General features: G+C 47.3%; 2 protein-coding genes and 1 long non-coding RNA gene across 4 annotated transcripts; 1 reads left to right on the plus strand and 2 right to left on the minus strand.

Annotated features, from left to right (window-relative positions):
* Positions 1-950: 950 nt before the first annotated feature.
* Positions 951-9,248, minus strand: Clp1 (cleavage factor polyribonucleotide kinase subunit 1). Its single transcript, XM_034495903.2, has 4 exons — positions 7,948-9,248; positions 4,541-4,892; positions 3,225-3,852; positions 951-2,047 (listed from the first exon to the last, which is right to left on the minus strand). The coding sequence occupies exons 3-4, from the start codon at positions 3,828-3,830 to the stop codon at positions 1,376-1,378; spliced, it is 1,278 nt and encodes a 425-aa protein (XP_034351794.1). The 5' UTR covers positions 3,831-3,852; positions 4,541-4,892; positions 7,948-9,248; the 3' UTR covers positions 951-1,375.
* A 2,083-nt stretch (positions 9,249-11,331) lies between these two features.
* Positions 11,332-16,022, plus strand: Ypel4 (yippee like 4). Of its 2 annotated transcripts, none has more exons than XM_034496920.2 (5): positions 11,332-11,574; positions 13,954-14,278; positions 14,440-14,483; positions 14,760-14,868; positions 15,499-16,022. In XM_034496920.2, the coding sequence occupies exons 2-5, from the start codon at positions 14,138-14,140 to the stop codon at positions 15,520-15,522; spliced, it is 318 nt and encodes a 105-aa protein (XP_034352811.1). In that variant the 5' UTR covers positions 11,332-11,574; positions 13,954-14,137; the 3' UTR covers positions 15,523-16,022. The 2 variants fall into 2 exon arrangements, with proteins under 2 accessions (XP_034352811.1, XP_034352810.1); XM_034496919.2 differs by having other exon boundaries at positions 11,336-11,574; positions 15,046-16,022.
* Positions 16,023-17,481: 1,459 nt separating this feature from the next.
* LOC143441356 (uncharacterized) lies at positions 17,482-21,096 on the minus strand. Its single transcript, XR_013108672.1, has 3 exons — positions 20,837-21,096; positions 19,737-19,852; positions 17,482-17,770 (listed from the first exon to the last, which is right to left on the minus strand). It is a non-coding gene; the product is annotated as an uncharacterized LOC143441356 (long non-coding RNA).
* Between the last annotated feature and the right edge of the window lie 1,296 nt (positions 21,097-22,392).

Consider the following 22,392-nt stretch of genomic DNA (forward strand, 5'->3'; position numbering starts at 1 on the left):
TGTGAGATGGGCAGCACTGGAGGCAAGATGGGTACACAGGCACAGCACAGGGAAATAGGGAGAACGGTAGGAGAATTTAACTAAAACTAAGTATGCATGAAAATGCCAGAAGGAAAATGCATTCTGCCATTCCTCTGCTTCATGGCCAGTTAGTCCTATGATCTCTCCCATTGCTATGGACAAAATCGACTTCACTCCAATTTATGAAACATGCTTTATCTGATCTTTCCAGCTCTCTGCAGCCTGTTACTTTTGTTTGGTTCATTACACCCAACTACTATGCTTTTTCCTTCACTAAACTCAAAGCTTTTCTTTCTAGGATTCTGCAGTTTCCTCTACCTGAAAGTTTTTACTGCTTAATTTTTCCAGGTCTTGCGATATACTCAGAAAGTATCATCCCTGACTGTCCCATATCCCCAAATTTAAGCTTCTGTATACTACTTGCATTTTTTTATTCTTTTGCTGCAAGCTTCATAAAATGTTGTTTCACATTGGGAGAACAGTTTCTGATGAGTATGAGAGTTGTGGGATGAAGAAAAGGTTAAATTTATTGTATACTTACTGAAGTAAGGGAAATGGGATCTGATGCTCTGATGCCCTCTTCTTGAATTTAGACATATGTGCAGACAGAGCACGCGCGCGCGCATACATATATACATACATACATACACACACACACACACACACACACACACACAAAGGTAATGGACTATCTCAAGGAAATTAGATATGAAATCATCCCAAATTATCTCTAGCCTCTTTCTTATCTCCAAATACACCGGACACTGGAAACAGGTTTACCAGCAAGAGAAAACCATCAGAAAAATCTGGATGGTTCACAAGGAAGTTCTTAGTTTTCCCTTCCTCACAGCATTTTAGCAATAAGTCAGTCCTATAGTTTCTATAATGCTTAGGGGTGAGAAGTAAAATTAAAAAAGAATCACACCAACTTCTATGACAATATTTATTAAAATAATTGTTTTCAAGTTTAAATTCTTTCTCACTTTCATCCTGGTTAAATAGCATAACAAATATACAGAGATATTAGAAAGTGGTAACAAGAAAACCCACATGGTAGCACAGTGGAAGACATGGAATTTTCTATAGTCTTGGAATCTTTAAAATGGTACCTTAGGCGATCTTAAAAAAAAAAAATCAGATTTTCTTTTTGAGCTGTCTCCTTTTGGTTCAGAGTAAATGAACCAAATAATAGCCAGGAGTCAGGCTACTACCACTGTTTCAAGAGGTAGAGAATTTGCTTTCTGCTAGTTGGGACTTGTCAGCTGCCTTAATAAGATTGCCATAGCTCATTCCATCTGCCTTTGGTGATGGCCAGAACTCTTATGGTCCAGAAAGTGAGGCTTCTTGCTAATTACTACTTGAGATCCATAAACCGGATATCCATGATGAGAAGAAAGTTCTTAGGCAGTGGGCGGGGGGCCGGAGACAGGACAGTAAACACCTGGTGTTCCACATCCACACTGGTCACAACAATGAATCCCGCCACACTCGTCTCAGAAAGGTTCTCTTCTGTGCCTTCGGCAGTGCTGACACTCAGGAGATGGTGCACCATGTCTCTACCAGGGGTGACAGGTACTAGCTTGAGCTGATTGTCTTCCTGAGACATGCCCAGGGGTAAACAGGAGTCTGGGATGGTGGGTGCCCCAACTTTGTAGATTTTCACATCAGAAAATTTGACATTGAAGGCATGGGGATAGAAACAGCCTCGGAATCCATAGAAATACTCACGGATACGTTCATCCCTACATTCCCGCCGGAAGTCCTTTGAGCGTTCTACCACACCCCCTGATTTTGGGAGCAACACAGTTCGAACAAAATGAGGCAGGTCCCTTTTCAATTCGTTGTACAGTCGTTCTTGATCTAGAACCACAACCACATCCACCTCAAAGGCTGAAGCTGCATGCACCAGGGCCTGGTAACCATAGCCCTTGACCCAGCCACAGGTGTTGATGACACAGCCACTCACAGAAGCCCTTCTATTCACTTCACACCTTTGGTTGAACACATCTGCTAAACGTGATGTAATCTGGAGAAGAATCAAAAGAACAAAAATAAATAAATCTGTGTCTATTTTCCTTAGTGATTTATTAATTTTATTTCACGTGCATTGATTGGTGTTTTGTCATCATGTATGTCTGTGTGAGGATGTCAGATACCCATGAAGCTTGAGTTACAGTTAGTCACGAACTGCCATGTGGGTGCTGGGACTTAAACCCAGGCCCTCTAGAAGAGGGAGCCAATGCTCTTAACCACTGAGCCATCTCTCCAGCTCCTAAATCCATCTAAGTTCCTCTTTGAGTAATAGGTACCATCCAAAAACTGTACAGGCTGGGAATGCTACCACAAGCCTTGACATGTGCTTGGCAACTGAGCTACAACCTTAGACCCTGCTCCCCAGGATTTTTACTTTTCTGAGCCAGGGTTTTAGTACAAAACTCTAGCCTAGCTTCAAACTCCTGAAAGTCCTATCGTAGCCTTCCAAGTACTAGGATATAGGGATCAGCTTCACCGCTCGATGATAGGATGATAGGAGTTGATATATTAACATCAAAATGGTTTTAATGACTGGTTTTAACCCCATGACATGGATTTAACTTTGTTACTTCAGCTTCCTTTTTAAATTTTTTTATTTTTTATTATGTATCTATCTGTATGTATGCCTGCACACATGAGTACAGGCGCACACAGAGGCCTGGGGCACCAGATCCTCTTAGAGCTGGAGTGACAGGCAACTGGAAATAGCATAACATGGGTGCTGGGAATCAAACTCTGACCCTCGACAGGAGTAGTACTGTTCTTGGTTTGGGTTTTGTTTGGTTTGGTTTGATTTGCAACAGGGTCTATGTGCTGGAACTCGCTATGGAGACTGGGCTGGCCACAAACTCAGAGATCTGCCTGCCTCTCCCTCTGCTGAAATTAAAAGGTGTGTGACAGACTCTTAATTGCTGAGCCATGTTTCCAAGCCCTCTGCTTCCTGTTTTACCTCTTAATAATGAATTACTACGAATAGTGCCACAAAATGCTTAGCCGTCTAAAGCTGGCTAAAATGACCTCTTATGAAATCAGGTGGCAGTAATACCACACCAGGCAATGAAAATAAAAAAGGCAATTATATTCAGAGGGAAAATCGTGCAGTTTTAAGTAACAAAGTTCCCTACTCCCTACTCCCTTCCCTCCACCCCACTTTTAGCTCCAGTTCTGACCTTATTATAAAGCTTGATGTTGGTGCCAGGCGTGGTGGAGCCAAAATGATACACAAGAGGGGCCTGGATGGAGAAACCTTCTTCCACATCTGCTGGACGCTCAATGTACAGGGCCCCCATGGTACCAGGGATGGACACAGAGCCCTGGCCTACATCCAACTCCACGTAAGTAGGACGGCGGCCCAAACGCACTGCATAGTTGAGAAGCAGTCGACACACCGTGGACTTGCCCACATCAGTAGGACCCACTACCATCACTCGGGGACCTCTCTCTTCTTCCTTTTCTGCCTGCCTCCGCATCTGCTCCAAGGCTGTATGAGTGTTGAGGTAAAGCAACATAGGGGTGTCCTTAGAGACATAAGCCACCTCGGTCCGGCCACTCAACTGCAGAGAACAGCCATGCCAAGTGAAAACAGCCACCTTGGCACCAGCATCAAAGGTGAATTTCTTGTTTCTGGTCAGCTCTGTGCCAAAGATCTCTGCCATGCCAGCCAACAACTCCAACTGAACTGACTGAGATGCCTCCACCTCAAATCGAAGCTCTGTTTCTCGCTCTAGCTCAAACTTAGTCGTTGGCTTCTTGTCATCATTGGATTCTTCGCTCATCTTTTCGGTAAAGCTGCCGTGCCTAGAACCAAATTAAACATTTGATCAAATCACCACATCAGGCCACTATTCAAAATCTTCCAATGGTTTAGTCCCTTTATCTTTTTCTGCATAGTTCTTATTGCTCCTGAGTCACTGTTTACAGCCGGTCTCCCCACAACCAAAAGGTAGAGGTATTTTTGTTTGTTCCTCTGCCTCTAGTAGGTAGAATAGTAGTGTACCTCAACAAAAACAATGAATAATGACTACGACATAAAAAGAAAACTACCTACAGATGTAACTAGCAGATTTGAATTGCAGTCTTTCCTCCATCACTCTATTGGAAAAGAAAGTAACACATGCTCATTCTCCATCTCTCTTAGGCAACAAAAAGCAAGCCTCTGAATCGTATACAAAGAACAAGACACTGGGTTCGGACTCAGAAAACAGTTGCATGTCCAGCTCTGAAACTACTAGTAGTTACAATAATCCAACCACTGAATACCTGAACCAACTCCCCAAGTGCTGTATGGTGGGCATTTACACTTGCCGGGGATAACAAGGACCACAGTTGGAAAAACAAAACATTGTAACTTAGAAACTACCAAAGAAATGTAAATTACTATTTCAGATTCTGAACCACAGTTCTGGGTCCAGTATTTGTCGAATTTAGCTCCGACACCAAAATCTGCTGGGGCCTCTCAGAGGTAATCGGGTTCCTTAAGCCTTACCTGTACGGCCACAGGATCCAAGTCAGCGTTGCAGAAACCTCGGAACTCAGCACAACCACGAACAACGTTCGACTAAATACTAGCCGGAAAGCAAAGGCGGTTCCGCTCTTGCGCGGTAGTAGGAGACGCGGTCGCGTGATGCATCTTGGGATGTGTAGTTTGGAGTGAGTGAGCGCGCGCCACCGCTTGGCCCTCTGGGAATGATAGTTCAAGGATTATTCCGTGACACGCGGAGGTGGGCGGGGCAACGCCGTTACTTTGTGCGGGAAGACCGCAGGAGGCGGAGAGGAGTCGATGCTGGTTCGCCCACGCAGGAGGTGGTTACATGGTCTCTCCCTGTTATCCAGGAAAGCTAAGGGCGACCAGAAAGGGAGAGGCATCACTGTCTAGATCAGAACTCTGCTCTACTAGACTACAACCCAAAAAGTGGGGGAAGTTAGCAAAACGCAGCCAGACGGTGGGAAAGTGGCAGAAACACACACACCAGGAGGGAAAGTGGCAGAAATACACACACCAGGTCAAGCACTCCCCATTTGAGGCTATGCGGAACTGGCAAACAGAAGAGACTAAATGTAATTCTCTCTCTCCCTCCCTCCCCGCCCCCCCTTCCTGTGTGTATGCTTAAGGTGCCAACCTGGCACTCCATGTGATTCTCCTGCCTCTGATCTCCTGAATGCTGCAATTTACAAATTTGAGCTATCAACCAGGCTGATTTTTTTTTCTTTAGTAAATGTAGAATAAAAGCCGGGCGGTGGTGGCGCACGCCTTTAATCCCAGCACTTGAAAGGCAGAGGCAGGCGGATTTCTGAGTTCGAGGCCAGCCTGGTCTACAGAGTGAGTTCCAGGACAGCCAGGGCTACACAGAAAAACCCTGTCTAGAAAAAACAAAAACAACAACAACAAAAAAAAACATGTAGAATAAAAACCCAATGATTTCTTTCGTTTATCTTATGAATCAGTCATTATCCAACAACTTCTGCCAGATTCTAAACTTTCTCTAAGCACATCTGAGAGTTATACAAAGTCAATCATTTACACCACTGCTAACTGGTTCCATGTCTATAATCAACTTTTCATGAGTATGGCCTTTGGAATCTTGTATTAGTTCACTGCCTGACTTTGGATAAATCACAGGCTTCCTTTCCCTGAGACATCTCTCGTCTATAAAATGGGAATAATAACAGTATTCAACCTCCTAAAATTGTTTTGAAGATTAGATGAGACATAATGTGCTAAGCACAATGCCTATAATATAGAAAGTATCTAATGTTAGTCAAGTTTTTATTATAGACTGGGGAGACTATAATATCTGTTTATACAGTGCTTTACATTTTTCAAAGTAGTTTCAGGTGTCTGTGTCACAATACCCAGGTAGGTATAGTATCTCCAATTTCATTTGAGGAAAAAACTAGAATAATCAGAAGCATTTGTCCAAACAGTTATCAGTAGAGGTAGGCTTTTGTTTTGTTGTTGCTGCTGCTGCTGCAGTTTTGAGACAGTGTCTCACTGTCCTGGCTATTCTAGAACTCACTACACACACCAGACTGGCCTCAAACAGAGATCCATTTGCCTCTGCCTCCAGATTTAAAGGCATTAAAGGTGTAAAGGCTTAGAGGTAGACCTTTTTGATGGTTCATTCCTTTTGCCAACTTAACTGAATCAGTAAACACCTTGGACACCAAGGGTGGTGCAACTTTGGGTGTGTCTCTGAAAGGATTTCAGAAAAAAACGTAACTGAAGAGGAAGATTCTCCCTAACTGTGGACAGCTCCATTCCACAGCCTGGGGTCCTGGACTGAATCAGAAGAGGAAAAGGAAACAGCCCCTTAGGCCTACGTTCCACCCTGTCTACTTCCTGATCTGGTCAGATGTAAGCAAGTCTTCACCACCGTAGCTGCAAGCCTTTGCCACTGCCATCCTTCCCTGTGTTGATTGACTCTGCCTCCTGAACCATTCAGCAATAAGAGAAACATAACTAAAACATTTGTTTCCCAGCACTTGGGAGGCAGAGGCAGGTGGATTTCTGAGTTCGAGGCCAGCCTGGTCTACAGAGTGAGTTCCAGGACAGCCAGGAAACCCATTTGTTTGTTTGTTTTTTGAGACAGGGTTTCTCTGTGTAGCCCTGGCTGTCCTAGAACTCACTCTATAGACCAGGCTGGCCTCGAACTCAGAAATCCACCTGCCTCTGCCTCCCAAGTGTTGGGATTAAAGGCGTGTGCCACCACCGGCCCAGCTTAACTAAAACATTTAAATCAAGTGTTAGCTGTTAGGTGTTGTTTCATGGCTGTATGGGTATATATTAATTCCAGTTAGAACCCTGTGCAATAGTTATAACTGTAACCCCCATTTTACAGGTGTTCCGAGGTTTTTTGGTTTGGTTTGGTTTTTTGTTGTTGTTTTCTGTTTTGTTTTTCCAGACAGGGTTTCTCTGTGTAGCCCTGGCTATCCTGGAACTCATTCTGTAGACCAGGCTGGCCTCAAACTCAGAAATCCACTTGCCTCTGCCTCCCAAGTGCTGGGATTAAAGGCGTGTGCCACCACTGCCCGGCTTTTTTTTTTTTTTTTTTTTTTTTAAATATTTATTTTTTTTATTTATATGAGTACACTGTAGTTGTCTTCAGACACACCAGAAGAGGGCACCACATCTCATTACAGATGGTTGTGAGCCACCATGTGGTTGCTGGGAATTGAACTCAGGAACTGAATGGAAGAGCAGTTAATGATCTTAACCACTGAGCCAGCTCTCCAGCCCCTGAATTTCTTTTTTACTGTATTTTACCCGTATGTTTTGCTTGTGGGTACATATGTGGACCACACTCATACTTGATGCCTGCAGAGATTGGAAGATGATGGACTAATGGAGCAGCCATGTGGGTACTACGAATCAAATGGAGGACCTTTGCAGGAGCAACAAGTACCCTTAACCCATGAGCCAACTCTCCAGCCACTCCACCCAACCCATACTGTTTGTTTGTTTGTGGTTTTTGTTGTTGTTCAGTTTTTCAAGAAACGGTGGTTTCTCTGTATAGCCCCGGCTTTCCTGGAACTCATTCCATAGACCAGGCTGGCCTTGAACTCAGAGATCCATCTGCCTCTGCCTCTTGAATGTTGGACCTAAAGGCATGAACCACAACTGCCTCACATATTTTCATGTGTATAAGCGTTTTGTCCACATGTATGTGTGTGCATCGTGTGCATGCCTGATGCCCTTCTAGATCAGCAAAAGAGGTCAGATTTCCTGGAACTGGAGTTACCAATAACTGTGAGCCACTATTACCAAGCCATCTTTCCAGTCCCCTGTTTAGTTTTTAAAGCAGGTGAATACTTTCCTCATCCTAGCCCACTTGATGAATTTGAACTGAGAGATTAGGGTAGCTTTCTGGTCTACCTTTCTCTCCCTGGTCTTACCTAGCGCTCGGTTTTCAGGCAGGTAAGTTGTCATTTCTCACAGTTTTCTTTGGAGATGTGATTTAGTTATGCCATTCATTCACCATTCGGACAGTAGCTTTTCAACGAACTATTCGGCATAGGCTGATCCTTTTTCACTCTTCAGAATTTTAGCTCTAGACTTCCGTTAGCAAGCTTGTGGCCTCACCCTCTTTCTTCAGAACTCATTTTTCCCAGTCTGGTTCTTTGTTTCCACTCTCAATGTCTCCCAGTTGTCTGAAAGTCATCTTTCTTCAGATATTGTATAACCATCTCAAGCTGAATTCAGGAAGAGCCCTCTCCTCCCTTTGAGATCGCTTTCCCCTTCGCTTCTCAAATACAGAAAAAGGACAGCATACAAGCCATCTGTGTGTGTGCCTGTTACTCCACTCTCTTCATTTCCAGTCTCACCAGGTCTCCCCGCCGCCATAGGACACCCCATCATTCTGTCCTGTGTCCTGGTCCTTCTCCTCTGCAGCTAAATCTTTGATAGTTTTGTTCCTTTGTTGATTTAAATTTATGAATACCCTTCTTGCTTCCAGCTTTAATTCTACAGCCTAGGGGCCGTTCTCTGTTTTCCTCAAGCCTGGATCCTCAAAATCATCCTTGTCTCGTACACTTCACTTCTTTTTCCTTTGTTTGGCTCATCATGTCGTGTGTCGTGATGATGATGTGGAGGTGGCAATGTGCCACAGTGTAGAGGCCAGAGAACGACACTTTGGAGTTTTCAGTCAGGTTTTTGGCAAGTGCATTTACCTGCTGAGCCATCATCACAACTCCAGTATTACCATCTATCTGTCACCAAGATGGAAAGTCCCCCTCCCCCGCTCCAGCTTTCTCTCCGACTTTTATGTTTTGAGAACCTTGAACTCTGGATTCTCTGTGTCTGTTTCTACAGGGCTGGGATCACAAACATGCACCATCATAACCAGCTTGCCTGTTTTAGGCAGAGTCTCACACACTGTAGCCCAGACTGACCTGCAGCTCTCTGTGTACTTCAGGCTGGCCTCTCACCTCAGCTTCTTGAATAAAGATGGTAAGCACCAAATTCCTTCCTCCTTTTGCCAGCTCTTCTCCTTTTCAGGCACTGTGTCTTCAGAGTTTACTAAACTCCAGACTTGATCTTGATTGAATATTCAGAATTCCCTTTTCTTCTTACCGCACTAACAAGATCTCGCTTTCCCTGTTTTCCGTCTTAATCTTCACCCCTCACATGTGAGAAGATAGATAGATGAAAGAACTACTCTCCAGAAGTCTGTGTTTCACAGTTTTCATTTTCTGAAAATTAACCTATGAAATAAAATGGAGTTGAAAGTGTTCTAGGTCAGATGAATTTTACCTGGAAGCTGATAAAAAAAAAAAAAAAAAAAAAAAAAAAAAAAAAAAAAAAAAAAAAGGGAAAATGTAATCCCTCCATAAGACAAACATTTGGCATTGTGTCTCTTGAAATATCAAAAATAGGGCTAGAGAGATGGCTCAGCAGTTAAGAGCACTGACTGCTTTTCCAGAGGTCCTGAGTTCAATTCCCAGCAACCACATGGTGGCTCACAACCATCTATAATGGGATCTGATGCCCTCTTCTGGTGTGTCTGAAGACAGCTACCTACAGTGTACTCATATATATATATAATTTAAAAAATAAATAAATAGCTGGGCGCATGCCTTTAATCCCAGCAGTTGGGAGGCAGAAGCAGGTGGATTTCTGAGTTCGAGGCCAGCCTGGTTTACCAAGTGAGTTCCAGGACAGCCAGGGCTATACAGAGAAACCCTGTCTTGAAAAACCAAAATAATAATAATAATAATAATAATAATAATGATGATGATGATGATGAAAGAGAGAAAGAAATAAAGAAAGAGAGAAAGAAAGAAAGATCAAAAATATAATAGAAAATACTCTCTGAGCTTAAAAGTCATACTTTGAGAATATGGTTTCCATCTGTATTGGTTTGAAGTTTCTTTTTATTCATTCCTTATCTTACCAGGATGCACAGGCTGTTCTGGAATTTTGTTCTGGAATTTGCAGTCCTGCCCACCACAGTGCCCCATACTATTTTGAAATAACACTAACCTGGGGTCTGGAGAGATGACTCAGCGGTTAAGAGCACTGACTGCTCTTCCATTCAATTCCTGAGTTCAATTCCCAGCAACCACATGGTGGCTCACAACCCTCTGTAATGGGATCCAATGCCCTCTTCTGGTGTGTCTGAAGACAGCTACAGTGTACTCCCATAAAATAAATAAATCTAAAAAAAAAAAAAAACCACTAACCCATAACAAAACTCAATTTAGAATGCTAACTTAAAAAGCTATCTAAAAAAGGAGGGAACAGAAATGTAAATAAAGAAAATATACAATAAAACAAAGGAAAAAATCCACAAGGAAAAAAAAAAGGAGGGAACAAAATAAAATTTCATTACTCTTTACTTAGTGCCTATCTGCCTGTTGTATGCCAAGCACTTTGGAAATTTACACGCTATCTCACGCAGTCAGTCACTTCTCCCTGAGGTAAATAGTATTAGCTTCACTGGTCAGAAGAGGAACTGTATGGCGCAGAAGGATTAGTCACTTGCTTAAGGTTCCTGGTAAATAATTGGCAGAGCTAAGATTTCAACTCCCGGTGTCTTGGATATCAAAGCCAGACGCTTGGCCCTTGTCTGAGGAGGAAAGCAAACTGCTATTTTGCAAATATCCTCAACATGCTGGGCTTTGCACTGGACACTGCAGTCTTGGGATGCAGAGTGAAGTTTCCCTGAGGATGTGCCTCTGAAAGTTTACAGCTCTGTCAAGAACCTCAAGTCACATAGGCGTCTCCATTCGCAGCACAACCCGTTTGGGAAGCTGATAAGAGGCTCCTGGGTTTAAGATACCATATTTGACCTATGGCTTCTTTGGGGCCATTAAACTGAGACATTAAAGCTTCCAAGTACTCAGTACTGAACACATTTGAACGCCCGGTTTGTCATCCATGACAATTAGTATATCCTTCTTTACCCTGCATCAGAGCTGATGTCAGAGTTGAAGTGGAAATGTATCATGTTGAGTGCGCGTGTACTTCCTGGCTCTCTCTAGATCCACCTCTCCCTTCTCCATCCTTGCTCCCTCCCTGCCACCCTCACTCCATCCCTGCCCTTCCTCAGCTTCTGTTTCCTTGGCCACACAGCCTCGCTCCTTAACAACCCATTTCGCCTTTTCCTTACCACCGACATCGATACCCCTAAGCCAGCCATCCCTCTGCCCCCACTCCCTAACATCACTCCTCTAGCCTGGTCCCTTGATGCCTGCCCCCTCCCTCCCTCCCAACCCGCCTCCTGTGTCTCCCAGCCCTGCTCTGACGTGGGAGGTGAGGGGGGTGGGGGGGGTTGGATGACTCACAGTGTTATGATGCAGTTCCACAACACACAGCCACATTTACCCACAGACCGAGGTACAGAGCAAGAGGCAACCTCTGGCCCCCCAGCAGCTGTCCAGCCTGCAGTCCCAGACCTCAGCTCCCCCCAACTACCCTCCCCCAATCCCATCCCCTTCCCAATTGAAGGAGCCAACAGAGAAGAGAGAAGAGTGAACAGAGATTGAGAGAGATAGACGGAGATCTCTGGAGCAGACCTCAAGGTGAGGGGGGCAGCCCTTCTCCAAATCAATTTTTCCCCTTCGCAAATTACCTCTTCCTGCTGCGTGTTGCTTTCTCTCCTTTGCAAAAGCATTATTCATCCACCCTTTGTCCTCCCTTCCCCCTCCCCGCTGCCTCCGCTCCTCTCTCTCAGCTCCTCCATCCTTCCCCAAGCTCTGACGATTCTCTCGCACTTATTTCCCGGCAACTTTGGCTGCAGCATCAGACATCACTGTTTATTGTTTTTGCTGCTGGTGCAGACCCCCCCAAAGCCCGTCCTGGGAGCTGGCTGCTCTGCTAATTATTCGGACCATACCATACTGAAAATGCCTGGCCCAGGGGGAGGCAAACCTCAAAGCAATTGAATACATCCGTTGTGAGCACAAGCCCCCCTCCCCTTTTTTATTCCCTGAGAGGCATCGAATTCGCACCTGGTTCCACCTGTCTCTGCCTTGTCACTTCAGCTCTCAGTAGCCAGTCTTCCCAGGCAAAAGCCCTTCTGCTCCCCCCCCCCCCCACCTCCCACAGCCCAGCCTCATCTCAGCTTCAGGGACTTGTCCTGTTCCCAGCACTCACCTTTGTTTTTGTTTTGTTTTCTGACCCCAGTAATTTGCCTGGTTTGCTCCACCCCATGACAAGAAATGACAGAGATGGGAGAAGAAATGACCCCAACTCTTTCTTTCTTTCTTTCTTTTTTTTTTTTTTTTTTTTTTTTTTTGTCCTTTGCAGCTTTTTCTCTGCTGGACAGAGAAGCAGGGGACAGGGAGGGAGGCGTGACAGTGACAGTGAAGGACAGGGCTGGGGAAGAAAATAGCAGGAGGGGGCAAACCTGGCATCTCCTAGTCCCTTGAAGTAGGTGTTTCAAGGTGGCACCTTGAGGGGAACTGAAGGCAAACTTGAAGGAAAATCAAGGAAGTGATGCTGAACTGTAGCAAGGAGGGCCAGGATACAATGTCACCCTGAATTCAGCCCAAGGTGTCTTCCTGGGACTCCGACAACAGTAGAGGACCAGAAACTGAAGATGGTCTCACTCAGGGGGATCTGCGGAGACTGCATGACAGCCCTTGGAGACAATAGAAGAATCGGGTGCTTGTGGCCACCACGGAGGACAGATCAGCCTGTTTATCTTGGCAACTGAAGCTGTACTGCCTCCTCTGCTTGGTGGTCTAGCATCATGAGAGCACTTAGCGGGCATCTCTGAAGGAGACACAGGCTACCCTACCTACAGCTGCAGGATACTCCACTAGAGAGGCGGAGGCACATCACCTGCTTATCGGAGTTAACAGAAGACACCTCCCCCCTTATCCTCTGCTCCCAGTACCCTCAGCCAGTGAGTGCGAGCCGATCCCAGCGTCTCAGGATTCTTAATCAGATCCCTGCAATTATTTCATTTGCTGCTGTCCTGTCACTGGTGTTGTCACTCTAGCTCCTGGGAGAAATATTTTTTGCCTTGTGCCTCAAAGCTCAGCTTTTAAAAACAAGGCATCCCCTTACCCTGTCGTCTCCTGTTAAGGTTGCTCTCACTCTATAGCACACAGCCCAGGAGTCTGGCCTCTGATGTGCTGCCTACTTTCCAGGGGTCTCGAATTAGACTTGCTGGAGGAAAGATAATTCTTCTAGGACTGAGTGCCTGTCTTTAACCTAGAGCTAAGGCAACGGTAAGTAATGAGGACCAGAGGACCAGAAGCTAGGAAGACAGCAAGTGCTCCCTCTAGCCCAGGAGCTGTATCATCCCAGGATGCAGGATTCAGGAACAGTCAGGGGTAAGGTCTGCAATACTGAAAAAGCTACCAAGTTCTGTGGAGTTCCAGGGCACAGGACTCAACCCCAGGGGAGTACCGAACAGGGTGTGTGTGTTTACCCACCTGCCTGTTCCTCTTTCCTTCCTTCCCAAAGTATGGGCCGATTGTATTGCAAATGGAGGCCTTGAGATAGAAAAAAAAAAAAAAAAAAAAAAAAAAAAAAAAAAGCTAAACAAGCAAACAAAACAAATCCAACTTCCAGGAAGACCTGGCTTTTAAAAGGTTCCGATCTCATGTTGGGGTACAGTTCCTCATAGAACTGGACACAAGGTGGGCCTCTGCTGGTGATGTGGCTCCCAAGGAGATGTCTGTGCCAGCAGGCTGCTCTCAATGGAAAATGCTAGAGGTTGCTACTGTCTCTGGAGAGAGAAAGGTACCAAATCCCTGGCCATGGCACAAGACGCCTGGAACCGCTGCCAGAACAGAATGGGACTCTAGGGGACAGAAAGTGCAATGAGAGGCTGAGGGCTGATGGTGATGGGGACGGTGCAGATGAGCTGAGCCCCGTCTTCTCTAGCCAATCAAAAGCAGCTCCTTGTGAGGTCCTACCTCCCCTTATGCACCTTCTTCTCTTGCCAGGTGATTTCCATTTCTATCTGGTTCTCGTCTGGGGGGGCCCTGGCAGGGCAGCCCCCCCACACTTTTACCGTCCTGAAACACGGCTCTAGCCAATCTGCTCCGCTGCTTTACCTGCGACCGTCTCTGTGGGGGCTGCACCGCACCAGCCCCTCCAGCCCGCCAGGGCATCGTCCTCCAACCCGTCATGCCAAGCTGTGACCCTGGCCCGGCCCCTGCATGTCTACCCACCAAGACTTTCCGCAGCTACCTGCCCCGCTGCCACCGCACATACAGTTGCGTCCACTGTCGAGCACACTTGGCCAAACACGATGAGCTTATTTCCAAGGTAACGCTGAAGTGAGGGCCTGCCACTCCCCGAGGCGTTTACTCCAGGCTTGCCAAGAGAGGGGGCAGTGAGAGCACCTGAGGTCTCCAGACACTCCAACTGGGGTTTAGGCAGTGGGGCTAAGGGACACCCGGTAGTCATTGTTTGTCCTGTTTCCACAGTCCTTCCAAGGAAGCCATGGCCGGGCCTACCTGTTTAACTCCGTGTGAGTCCACTTCTTTCTTTGTGTGTGTGTGTACTTGTGTTTCAACAGCTTTCCTCTTTGCAAAATGGACCTGGTACTCCTGGTCCTACTATCCCCTCCATAAAGGGGTTAGGAAACACAGTTTAGTTTTGTGGAGTGAAGGAAGGCCCAAGCACTAATTCTAATGGGGTGGACCGCTGAAGGCAGGTTCCCCAGGTAGAAATCCTTTTGGGTTGGTTGGGGGCTGGACTGACAGAACAACCCTACTGTGTGCTGGGTCCTTGTTTCCTGAGACAGGGTCAACGTGGGTTGTGGGCCAGCTGAACAGCGCCTCCTGCTCACAGGACTCCACTCTGTAGCTGACATCTTCTGTGAAAGCTGCAAGACCACACTGGGCTGGAAATATGTAAGTATTTGAAGACTCCTAGACAGTCCCTGAGGCCCTCCAAACCCAGTGTCCACACACCAGGCCTTCACTTAGTCCACAGAGGGAGCTTGGAATTGGGTTGGCCTAGGTGGTGGTAGAGGGGAGACACCTTCCCATGGTCATTACTTTACTCCCCCCCCCTCCCCCAACCTCCAGGAACAAGCTTTTGAGACCAGCCAGAAATACAAAGAAGGGAAGTACATCATTGAGATGTCACACATGGTGAAAGACAACGGCTGGGACTGAGGGGCTCAGCACTCTGGGACCCTCCTCCGCATGCCCCACCCTCCTCACACCAGTCCCCTGCCCCTGCTCAGCAGTCCGAACCAGCATGAGTACTGCCCACCCCTGGGGAAACCTGGTTCCAAGTGACCATCTCCTCCCTTCCCCCGTCACAGCAGTACCAGGTTCTTTGGAACAGGAGCCTGGGATACCCCAGGGGTGGTTAAGGCTCAGTAGTGGGTCGCAGTCAGGGAAATACAAAACAGGGGAAGGAGATAACTGTGGCACTGGAAGCCAAGTGATGGCAGGGCATGAACTCAGGCAGACAGGACTGTGAATTACCAAATGTTGACCAGCTTTTTTTTTTTTTTTTTTTTGAATGAACAGGACAAACATTGGTGGTGGGGCTAGACCACAGAAGAGCAAAGATGGAGTGAAAAGTCTGGTCTCAGATTATCAGGGGCCCAGAGTCTGAGGGTAGTTTATCCACCCCCATTCTTGGTTAAAAAAAAAAAAAAAAAAAAAAAAAAAAAAAAGGACCAGGATGGAACCAATAGAAGGGAAAACACAAACCCTAGACCCTGGGGATCAACTACAGGGGTTCCCATTTCACTCCACGTTTACCTTGGCACTAAAGAGGCACTTTCAAGTATCTAATCTTTGCCACTGGGTGGGGTGGGAAAAGCTGCTTCAAGAACAGCCCCCACCCCCAGCTGGCTGTTGCCAGAGAGCAGTCTTTGCGGGCATTCCCCAAGGCTCAGCCACTGCTCCCTGGGACCCAGTCCTCTGGAGGAGGCAGATCATCAGCGCTGAGGGACCAGTCTTTCCTGTGACTGCCACCAGCGAACGAAACTTTTGTATGATAAAGTGTTTGGGTCTATTTTTAATAAAAAGGGGAAAAGCAACTGTGAGGTGGCTGTCCTGGCTTTCCTTCCTTAGGTATGGATCTTATACTGTCCCCTGTATGCACACCAGCAAGGGCCACCCCCTTTTAAGCCAGTAGGAAGCAGCAGTTGCTTTGTCTGTGGCAAGATCCTCCACCTGTTTCACAAGCAGTAAGCATCAGGTGAACCAAGAGGCATGGGTTTTGACGAGCTCGTCCAAAGGGAAGGTCTAATGTTTCCAGTCCCTTGGAGCTCTCCCCAGTGAGACTACTTTTACCCGGATTCAGGACGAGCAGCTAATGTAAACTTATTCCACAGTTTAGCGTTTTCTTGTGTATCCATGATTTTTTTGGGGGGAGAGGTGGTCCTAAAATGTCTTAATTTATGGATACCCTGAGTCTAAATGGAATCTATGGGCCGAGATGCTACTGGCAGTTGATCTAAAGTGGGACAAAGTTCAAAAGTATAGCATCAACACAAAAGTGCGATGTAAGGAACATGGCTGGGGTGCACTGATGTGAAATGTGATGAGAGGCCCAGCTCCTATAAAGACTATATTTATGGTAAAAAAAAATCATCTGTTATAAGTTACATTCTTACTTCTAGATCAACTCATGGGCATTGCAAATATTTATAGGTACGGATTATTTGCCAGGTGTTGTTCTGAAACTCCAGGGATGCATGGTAAGCCAGCCAGCCACGGCCAGACTTTTTGGAACTCTGAATGAATCTAGTGGCCGGAAAGCTAACTAATCCCAACAGAAGATAATAAGGACTCTAGTAGAGACTAGCTTCCTGGATTTGAGGAGTCAGGGACTGCTTCACAGAAGAGAGACCATGTTGGAAAAATGGGCTGGAAAAGGGCAACTTGAGGGAGAGAAGTTCAGAAGGAACTGTGTGACGTGGCACAAGCTGGGCTAATTCGAGGAAATTGGGTTTTTCTGAGGCTGGAATAGAAGTGCAAGAGGATGAGACATGAGAAATTAAAATGGGAGAAACAGAAAGAGCTGTAAACCTTAAGAGGATTGTGACTTCCTCACAAGGACACCGGGAAAGCATGGACAAAGTACTGTTCTTCTGAAACAGTCTTATGTAGCCTAGGCTGGCCTTCTAACTTGCTGTAAGCCTTAAACTTTCTAAACCTCCTATCTCCACTTTCCAATTGCTGAGATTACAGGCATGCTGTACCATATTTGGCCAGTGGATTCCTTGTGTTAGGGATCAATTTCAATACTTTCTGCATGCTATGCAAGCACTCTTATCAACTGACCCCCATCCTAACCCCAAAACTTAAGAAAAGTAGAATGACATTGTTAGACGGCTGTTTTGTGCCAGACATGAAGCCTTGTGGGGAGGGGGTTTGCCATAGTCTCGCTAGATTGATTGCTCTGGCTTGCCTGAAACTTCCTTTATAGATAGATCATGCTAATCTTGAACTGTTTTACCTCCTTCCTGAGTACCAGGATTAAAGGTGTACACCACTATGCCCAGGGAGGTTCAGATGAACTTTATTAGATTGAAGTAATAGACTTAGAGCTATCTGTAGTATCTCAAATGCTGTTAACATCAGAATGGAGAGACTGTAGACAGGACAGAGAACCAGCCGACACAGAAGAGCCAACAATCCAGAAGCCTGAGTTCTGGGGCCAAAGGAGTGTCTGACCCACTGTATTGATACCAGTTATCTTCTTTCCTTAAATTCTAGTAGGTACCCAATTGCATCTTTTGGCTCCACTTCCTGCATCAGAGCAAGCTTAAAAATCTGCTCAAGAGCCCTGTGAAAGACAGAAAAGTCAATGGCATGGTTTTGGAACATGAGAATACTCTGGAAACCGCTTAGAAGATTAATCATTTAAGGTCATAACTAGGAGTGCTCAAATCTTGGGTCAACAGGCAGGTCTGCCTTCAAGAACCATCACGATCAAGTGAGTGGTCAGGAGAGGGTCATGCTGAAAATTCAAACTGTGAGTAAAGAGACCTCCTTCCTACATGGAAGATGCAAGGAAAAGCAACAGAGCCCAGGAGGGATACTGTCCTTTGCCTAGGCATTTGTCCTTTCTTGTTAGCCCTTTTCCTTTCCTGTGGACCTCCTTATTCCCAGAGGTCTTTTGTGGGCCTCACAAAATTTCTCCCATACCACAAACTGTTCACCCCAAGATTCATCTGAAAACCCAGACCTTCATTTAAGAGCCTGCCCCTTGGGGGTTTTATTCTTAAAAGCTGAAGACTTCAGATGATATCCTCACATAACCAGCAGGTGGCATCAAAGCCATTCACCCCCTCAGTTCAAATCTCTCTGGATAAGTCTACAAAAAACATGGGTGCCTTCCTGTTGGGGCTTAGGACAGAGCTGTTAACTTATGAGCTCTACTGCCTTAGTTAGACAAATAGCTTGCTCACCTAATGGATGGCTCCACATATGCAAATTCCCAGCAGGGTAGCAGACTGATGCTCAGATGGGAGAAAACACAGTGATGCTGAGGAGGCTGCAGGCCAACGGGTCGTACTACAAGGCCGATGCCCTTTTAACATTGCACTGCTCGGTACACGTTAGACAGTAGCACAATGTGAAAAGAGCTCCGGCCAGCAGCAAAGGCATGCCGGCCCGCCTCCTCACCCTGTCTCCCAGTCCCTTCCTCTCGTCCTTATGTCCATCCCAGCAAAGATGCCTTTTAACTTGAGGGGTGGCGGTGCAGAGCCAAGTGAGACAGCCTGTGGGATTCCTAGCATTTAACACTTCTCAAAGGAAATAGCTGTTCAAAAAGAAAAAAAAGAAAAAAGAAAAAAAAGAAAAAAGAAAAAAAAAGAAAGAAAGAAAGTCCAGGTGATAGGTGAGGTTGCATCCTTCCTGCAACCTTTTACTCATCTCTGGCCTAAAGCTGACCTCTTAATTTTTGATAAAAGAAACCTTGGAGGTCCCAAGGTGATGATCTCAGGTGACCCTCCAGGACCAGAGTAATGGAAGGTACTTAGGCAGGAGACTAGAGGTACTTCAGGTGCTTAGGCAGGGGAAAGACGCTCCCGGATCTGGAGGTGCAAGCAACTGAGACCTGCTGTTTCCTTTCTGATGTCTTCGAAGTACTCTATGGATATGGTATTAAGTGAAATGGTTAGTGATTTGGCTCTTGAATTAAGTTAAGGATAAGCTCTCATCAAGTCGGATTAGAAGCCACGTTTCCTGTCTACCCATCCTGAGGTTAGTTGTGGAGTCTTCACACTCATTTCCGTGAACCCAGTCCATCACCCTTAATTTCATTAAGGACCATAGAGACTGATGAAATTTCAAAGCCAGGTGCGCTTGGAGCCCAAGCCATGGAGCCTTCTAGAGTCACAAACCAGTTAAACATACGGACCAGAAGCTAATTAGAGACTGCAAGACTCCTCTTTGTGGAGATCCATTAAGACCATGCAGTAGCCTCAGGGAGACCCCCCCCCACCTCATTGCAACAAGCAGGAAAAATGACGGACTGAATTCTATTTGGGAGCTCTTCCTCTGGGCTTCCCCCTCCGGCCTCCTCCCACCCCCTCAGGAAGCAGGAGAGTGTCTTTCCCGCCTTCCCAGACAGTTTGTTCTTGTAATCAGCAAACACTGGGCCCTGCCCCACAGTTTGCACAGTTCTAATGGACAGAAACCAAGGCCCAGCTTGGGTCAGTCGCCAGGCCTCTCTGCTCCTGGAGTTGGGCAAGCCAGTGGGAACAGGACCAGACCAACATGGGGCAGAGGGACAAAGACAAGATTACCCAGTAGCCAAAGAAGATTCTTCATCAAGGAGTTCTCAGATCTTTCCTTAGGGAGTGAAGGGATACGCAGCTGGGACACCACCGAGTCTCTTGGAGCTCACGTGCCCAACTCGTTCCTGAGGGGAGACCAGCAATTCAACAGCCAGCAGGACCCCTCCCCCACCTTGGGCCTAGGAGCCATCCCCCAGCTCCTTCCAGAAGCGGGTGTAGAAACAGAGGAGGAAATGGGGGAGGGGAGGCCCTGGCTCAAGTTCTCTCCACTCCCCCTCCTCATTGGCCACCATCTTCCGGCCCCAGCCCGCCAGAGCAGCAGGAATGGGGCCCAGCCTGTGGAAAGGAGAGAAAGGGCAGGTGGGGGGTTAGCTGGAGCAGCAGGGGCAAGGGGCTGGCTCCAACTGTCTCCTCCTGCAATCCCCCCCACCTCCTCTCGCAACCATGGCGACGGGAGGAGGAGAGCAGGAGGGTCCTGAAAGCCCTGTTCTGTGAATGGGATGAGAGGGGCAGCTGGGAAGTGTGGGGTGAGGGGCACTTTCCCTCGACACCCAACTGTGCCCCCCACACACACCTCGAGGCTGGACCACACGCGCTCTCAGGCACACGCACAAACTCTCGGCCGTACTTGCTGCACAACTCACCCCACAGTCGACACTCACCCCAACTGGAGGGTGGAGACACGGCTCCCCACGTCCTCGCACTCCACTGCTACTAGCTAAAGCCAGTCTCACATTCCCCCACCCCCCAAGCAAGTGGGGCTCACCTCACAAGTTCTGAACGTGACGAATTCCCTGCAAATGCTCTTGCTGTTCTTGGAACACACCCTCCAAGTCCCCTGCGTCCCCACACCCTCCCAAGCCCAGGGACAGGCAGATGGCTCAGCCTCAGAGCCCCCCACCCATTCCCACCACGCCCCCCATTGGAAAATGACAGTGAGGCTACCTCAGAAAGACATGCCTGGCGCTCCCCAGTTAGTGTTTCGAAAAGGAAAATATAGAAGATGCCTAGGAGTGGGGGGGGGGGGGCAGCGGAGAGAAAAAGGCCAGAGTACCCCCTCCCCTCGCCGAGAGAAGAAAACCGAAAAGCGCCGAGCTCCCAATACCTACACATCGCTCTTCTTAGGTTCCTCTGCCCGCCACCTCCTTCTTCCCGGGCTCTTTCTCTGCCTTTCCCTCCCTTTTGGCTCTCTTTTCTGGCCTGGCTCCCCTTCTCACGCCCTCTCGTATCCCGCCAGCCTCTCTTCCCCCGCCAGGCTCGAGTCCTCGCCGGCCGCTCCTCTACCCGCCGGCCAGGACCGAGGCTCCGGGATAGGCTGGCTGCGGCGCTCCGCTCCTCTACAGATCTGGCTCTTCCCCCCGCGCCCCCTTTCTCCTTCCACACTCCCTGCCGTCCATCTTGAATACTTGGGATTCTTGAATGGAGTGAGCAGGATCCGCTCCCCCAGGCTCTCATTGGCTGTGTGTTAACCCTTTTGAAACGAGATCCTCTCTCCCATTGGCTGCCAGGCTCCCCTCTTCTCCCCCAACCCCCATCCTCTCCGCCTCTCGACAACCCTCGAGGTCAGGGCGCTCGCCGGCGCCCCCTCCCCTGGCCTCTCGCCTCCTGTTCCCTACTCCTACCCCATTTCAGTATGCCACTCTTCCAGGTCTTTTCCATCACCCCCGCACTCCCACCCCACCACACACACACGACCCCAGGTAAAGGCAAATACAATTCCCGCCAAATGTAACTTGCGGGTAGGTTAGCAGAAGCCCTTTTCCCAGATGCCCCCGGGTGCTGGACTTGGAGACCTCTGAAAGATGTACTGTGTCAGTTTCCTGCCTATCTTCAACAATCTCTCTGACCAGAAGTACTTCTCTAGCTGGGAATTTTCTCAGTGTTTTTGCCTCACCCAAAGCAGTGCGGGAGCCTCCCTGAATACGTGCGCCCCTTGGGCTGGGCAGGAAACTGGCAACTCCAGAAAGAAGAGGTGGGGCTGTTCAGAAGAGCTAATCCCGAGTGCCGCAGGGCAAGCCTGACCCGATCAGGAATGCGCAGCATCTGAAGCCCTGTTCAGTTACAAACATCCCTCTGAACCAGCCTTGCCCCTACCCCCATCACTAGCACCCCTGCTTAGTCCAGGCTGACTTTCTTGCACTGGTTAGGGTCTTTGAGCTGGAGGATCCTAGAGTCTCAGGAGGAAGGAGAAAATGGGGGATATATCAGGAAACAGCATAGCTTGTATCTAGACCTATATCTGCCTGTAACAAGCATGCAGCGATCATCTTCCTTCCGTAGGCCTCAGTCTTCTCAATTGCAAAAGAGTGATCCAAAACAAAGCTGCCATATGGAATTTTCTGGGTAAAAACGGAAACGGTTCTATATGGGTGTCATCTAAGATTACCATGTGTGCCAGCAAACACACGAAGCTATTAAACACTTGAAATCTGGCTAGAGTAGAGGAACTGGCTTTCAAATTTAGTTTAGTATCACTTTAAATTTTATCAGTATACGTTAATTGTATACTGAGTTGCTTTATGACTTTCTGTTATTTTGTCTGTTTTGTTTTGCTTTGAGGCAGGGTGTCACAACCTTGGATTTGCTATAAAACCGAGACTACTGGCCCTTTTCATACAAAGGCTACTTTGAAATATATATACTCTTTACCCTGATAAAAAACAGA

This window comes from Arvicanthis niloticus, chromosome 2 (assembly GCF_011762505.2).
Source record: "Arvicanthis niloticus isolate mArvNil1 chromosome 2, mArvNil1.pat.X, whole genome shotgun sequence".
Taxonomy (NCBI): Eukaryota; Metazoa; Chordata; class Mammalia; order Rodentia; family Muridae; genus Arvicanthis; species Arvicanthis niloticus.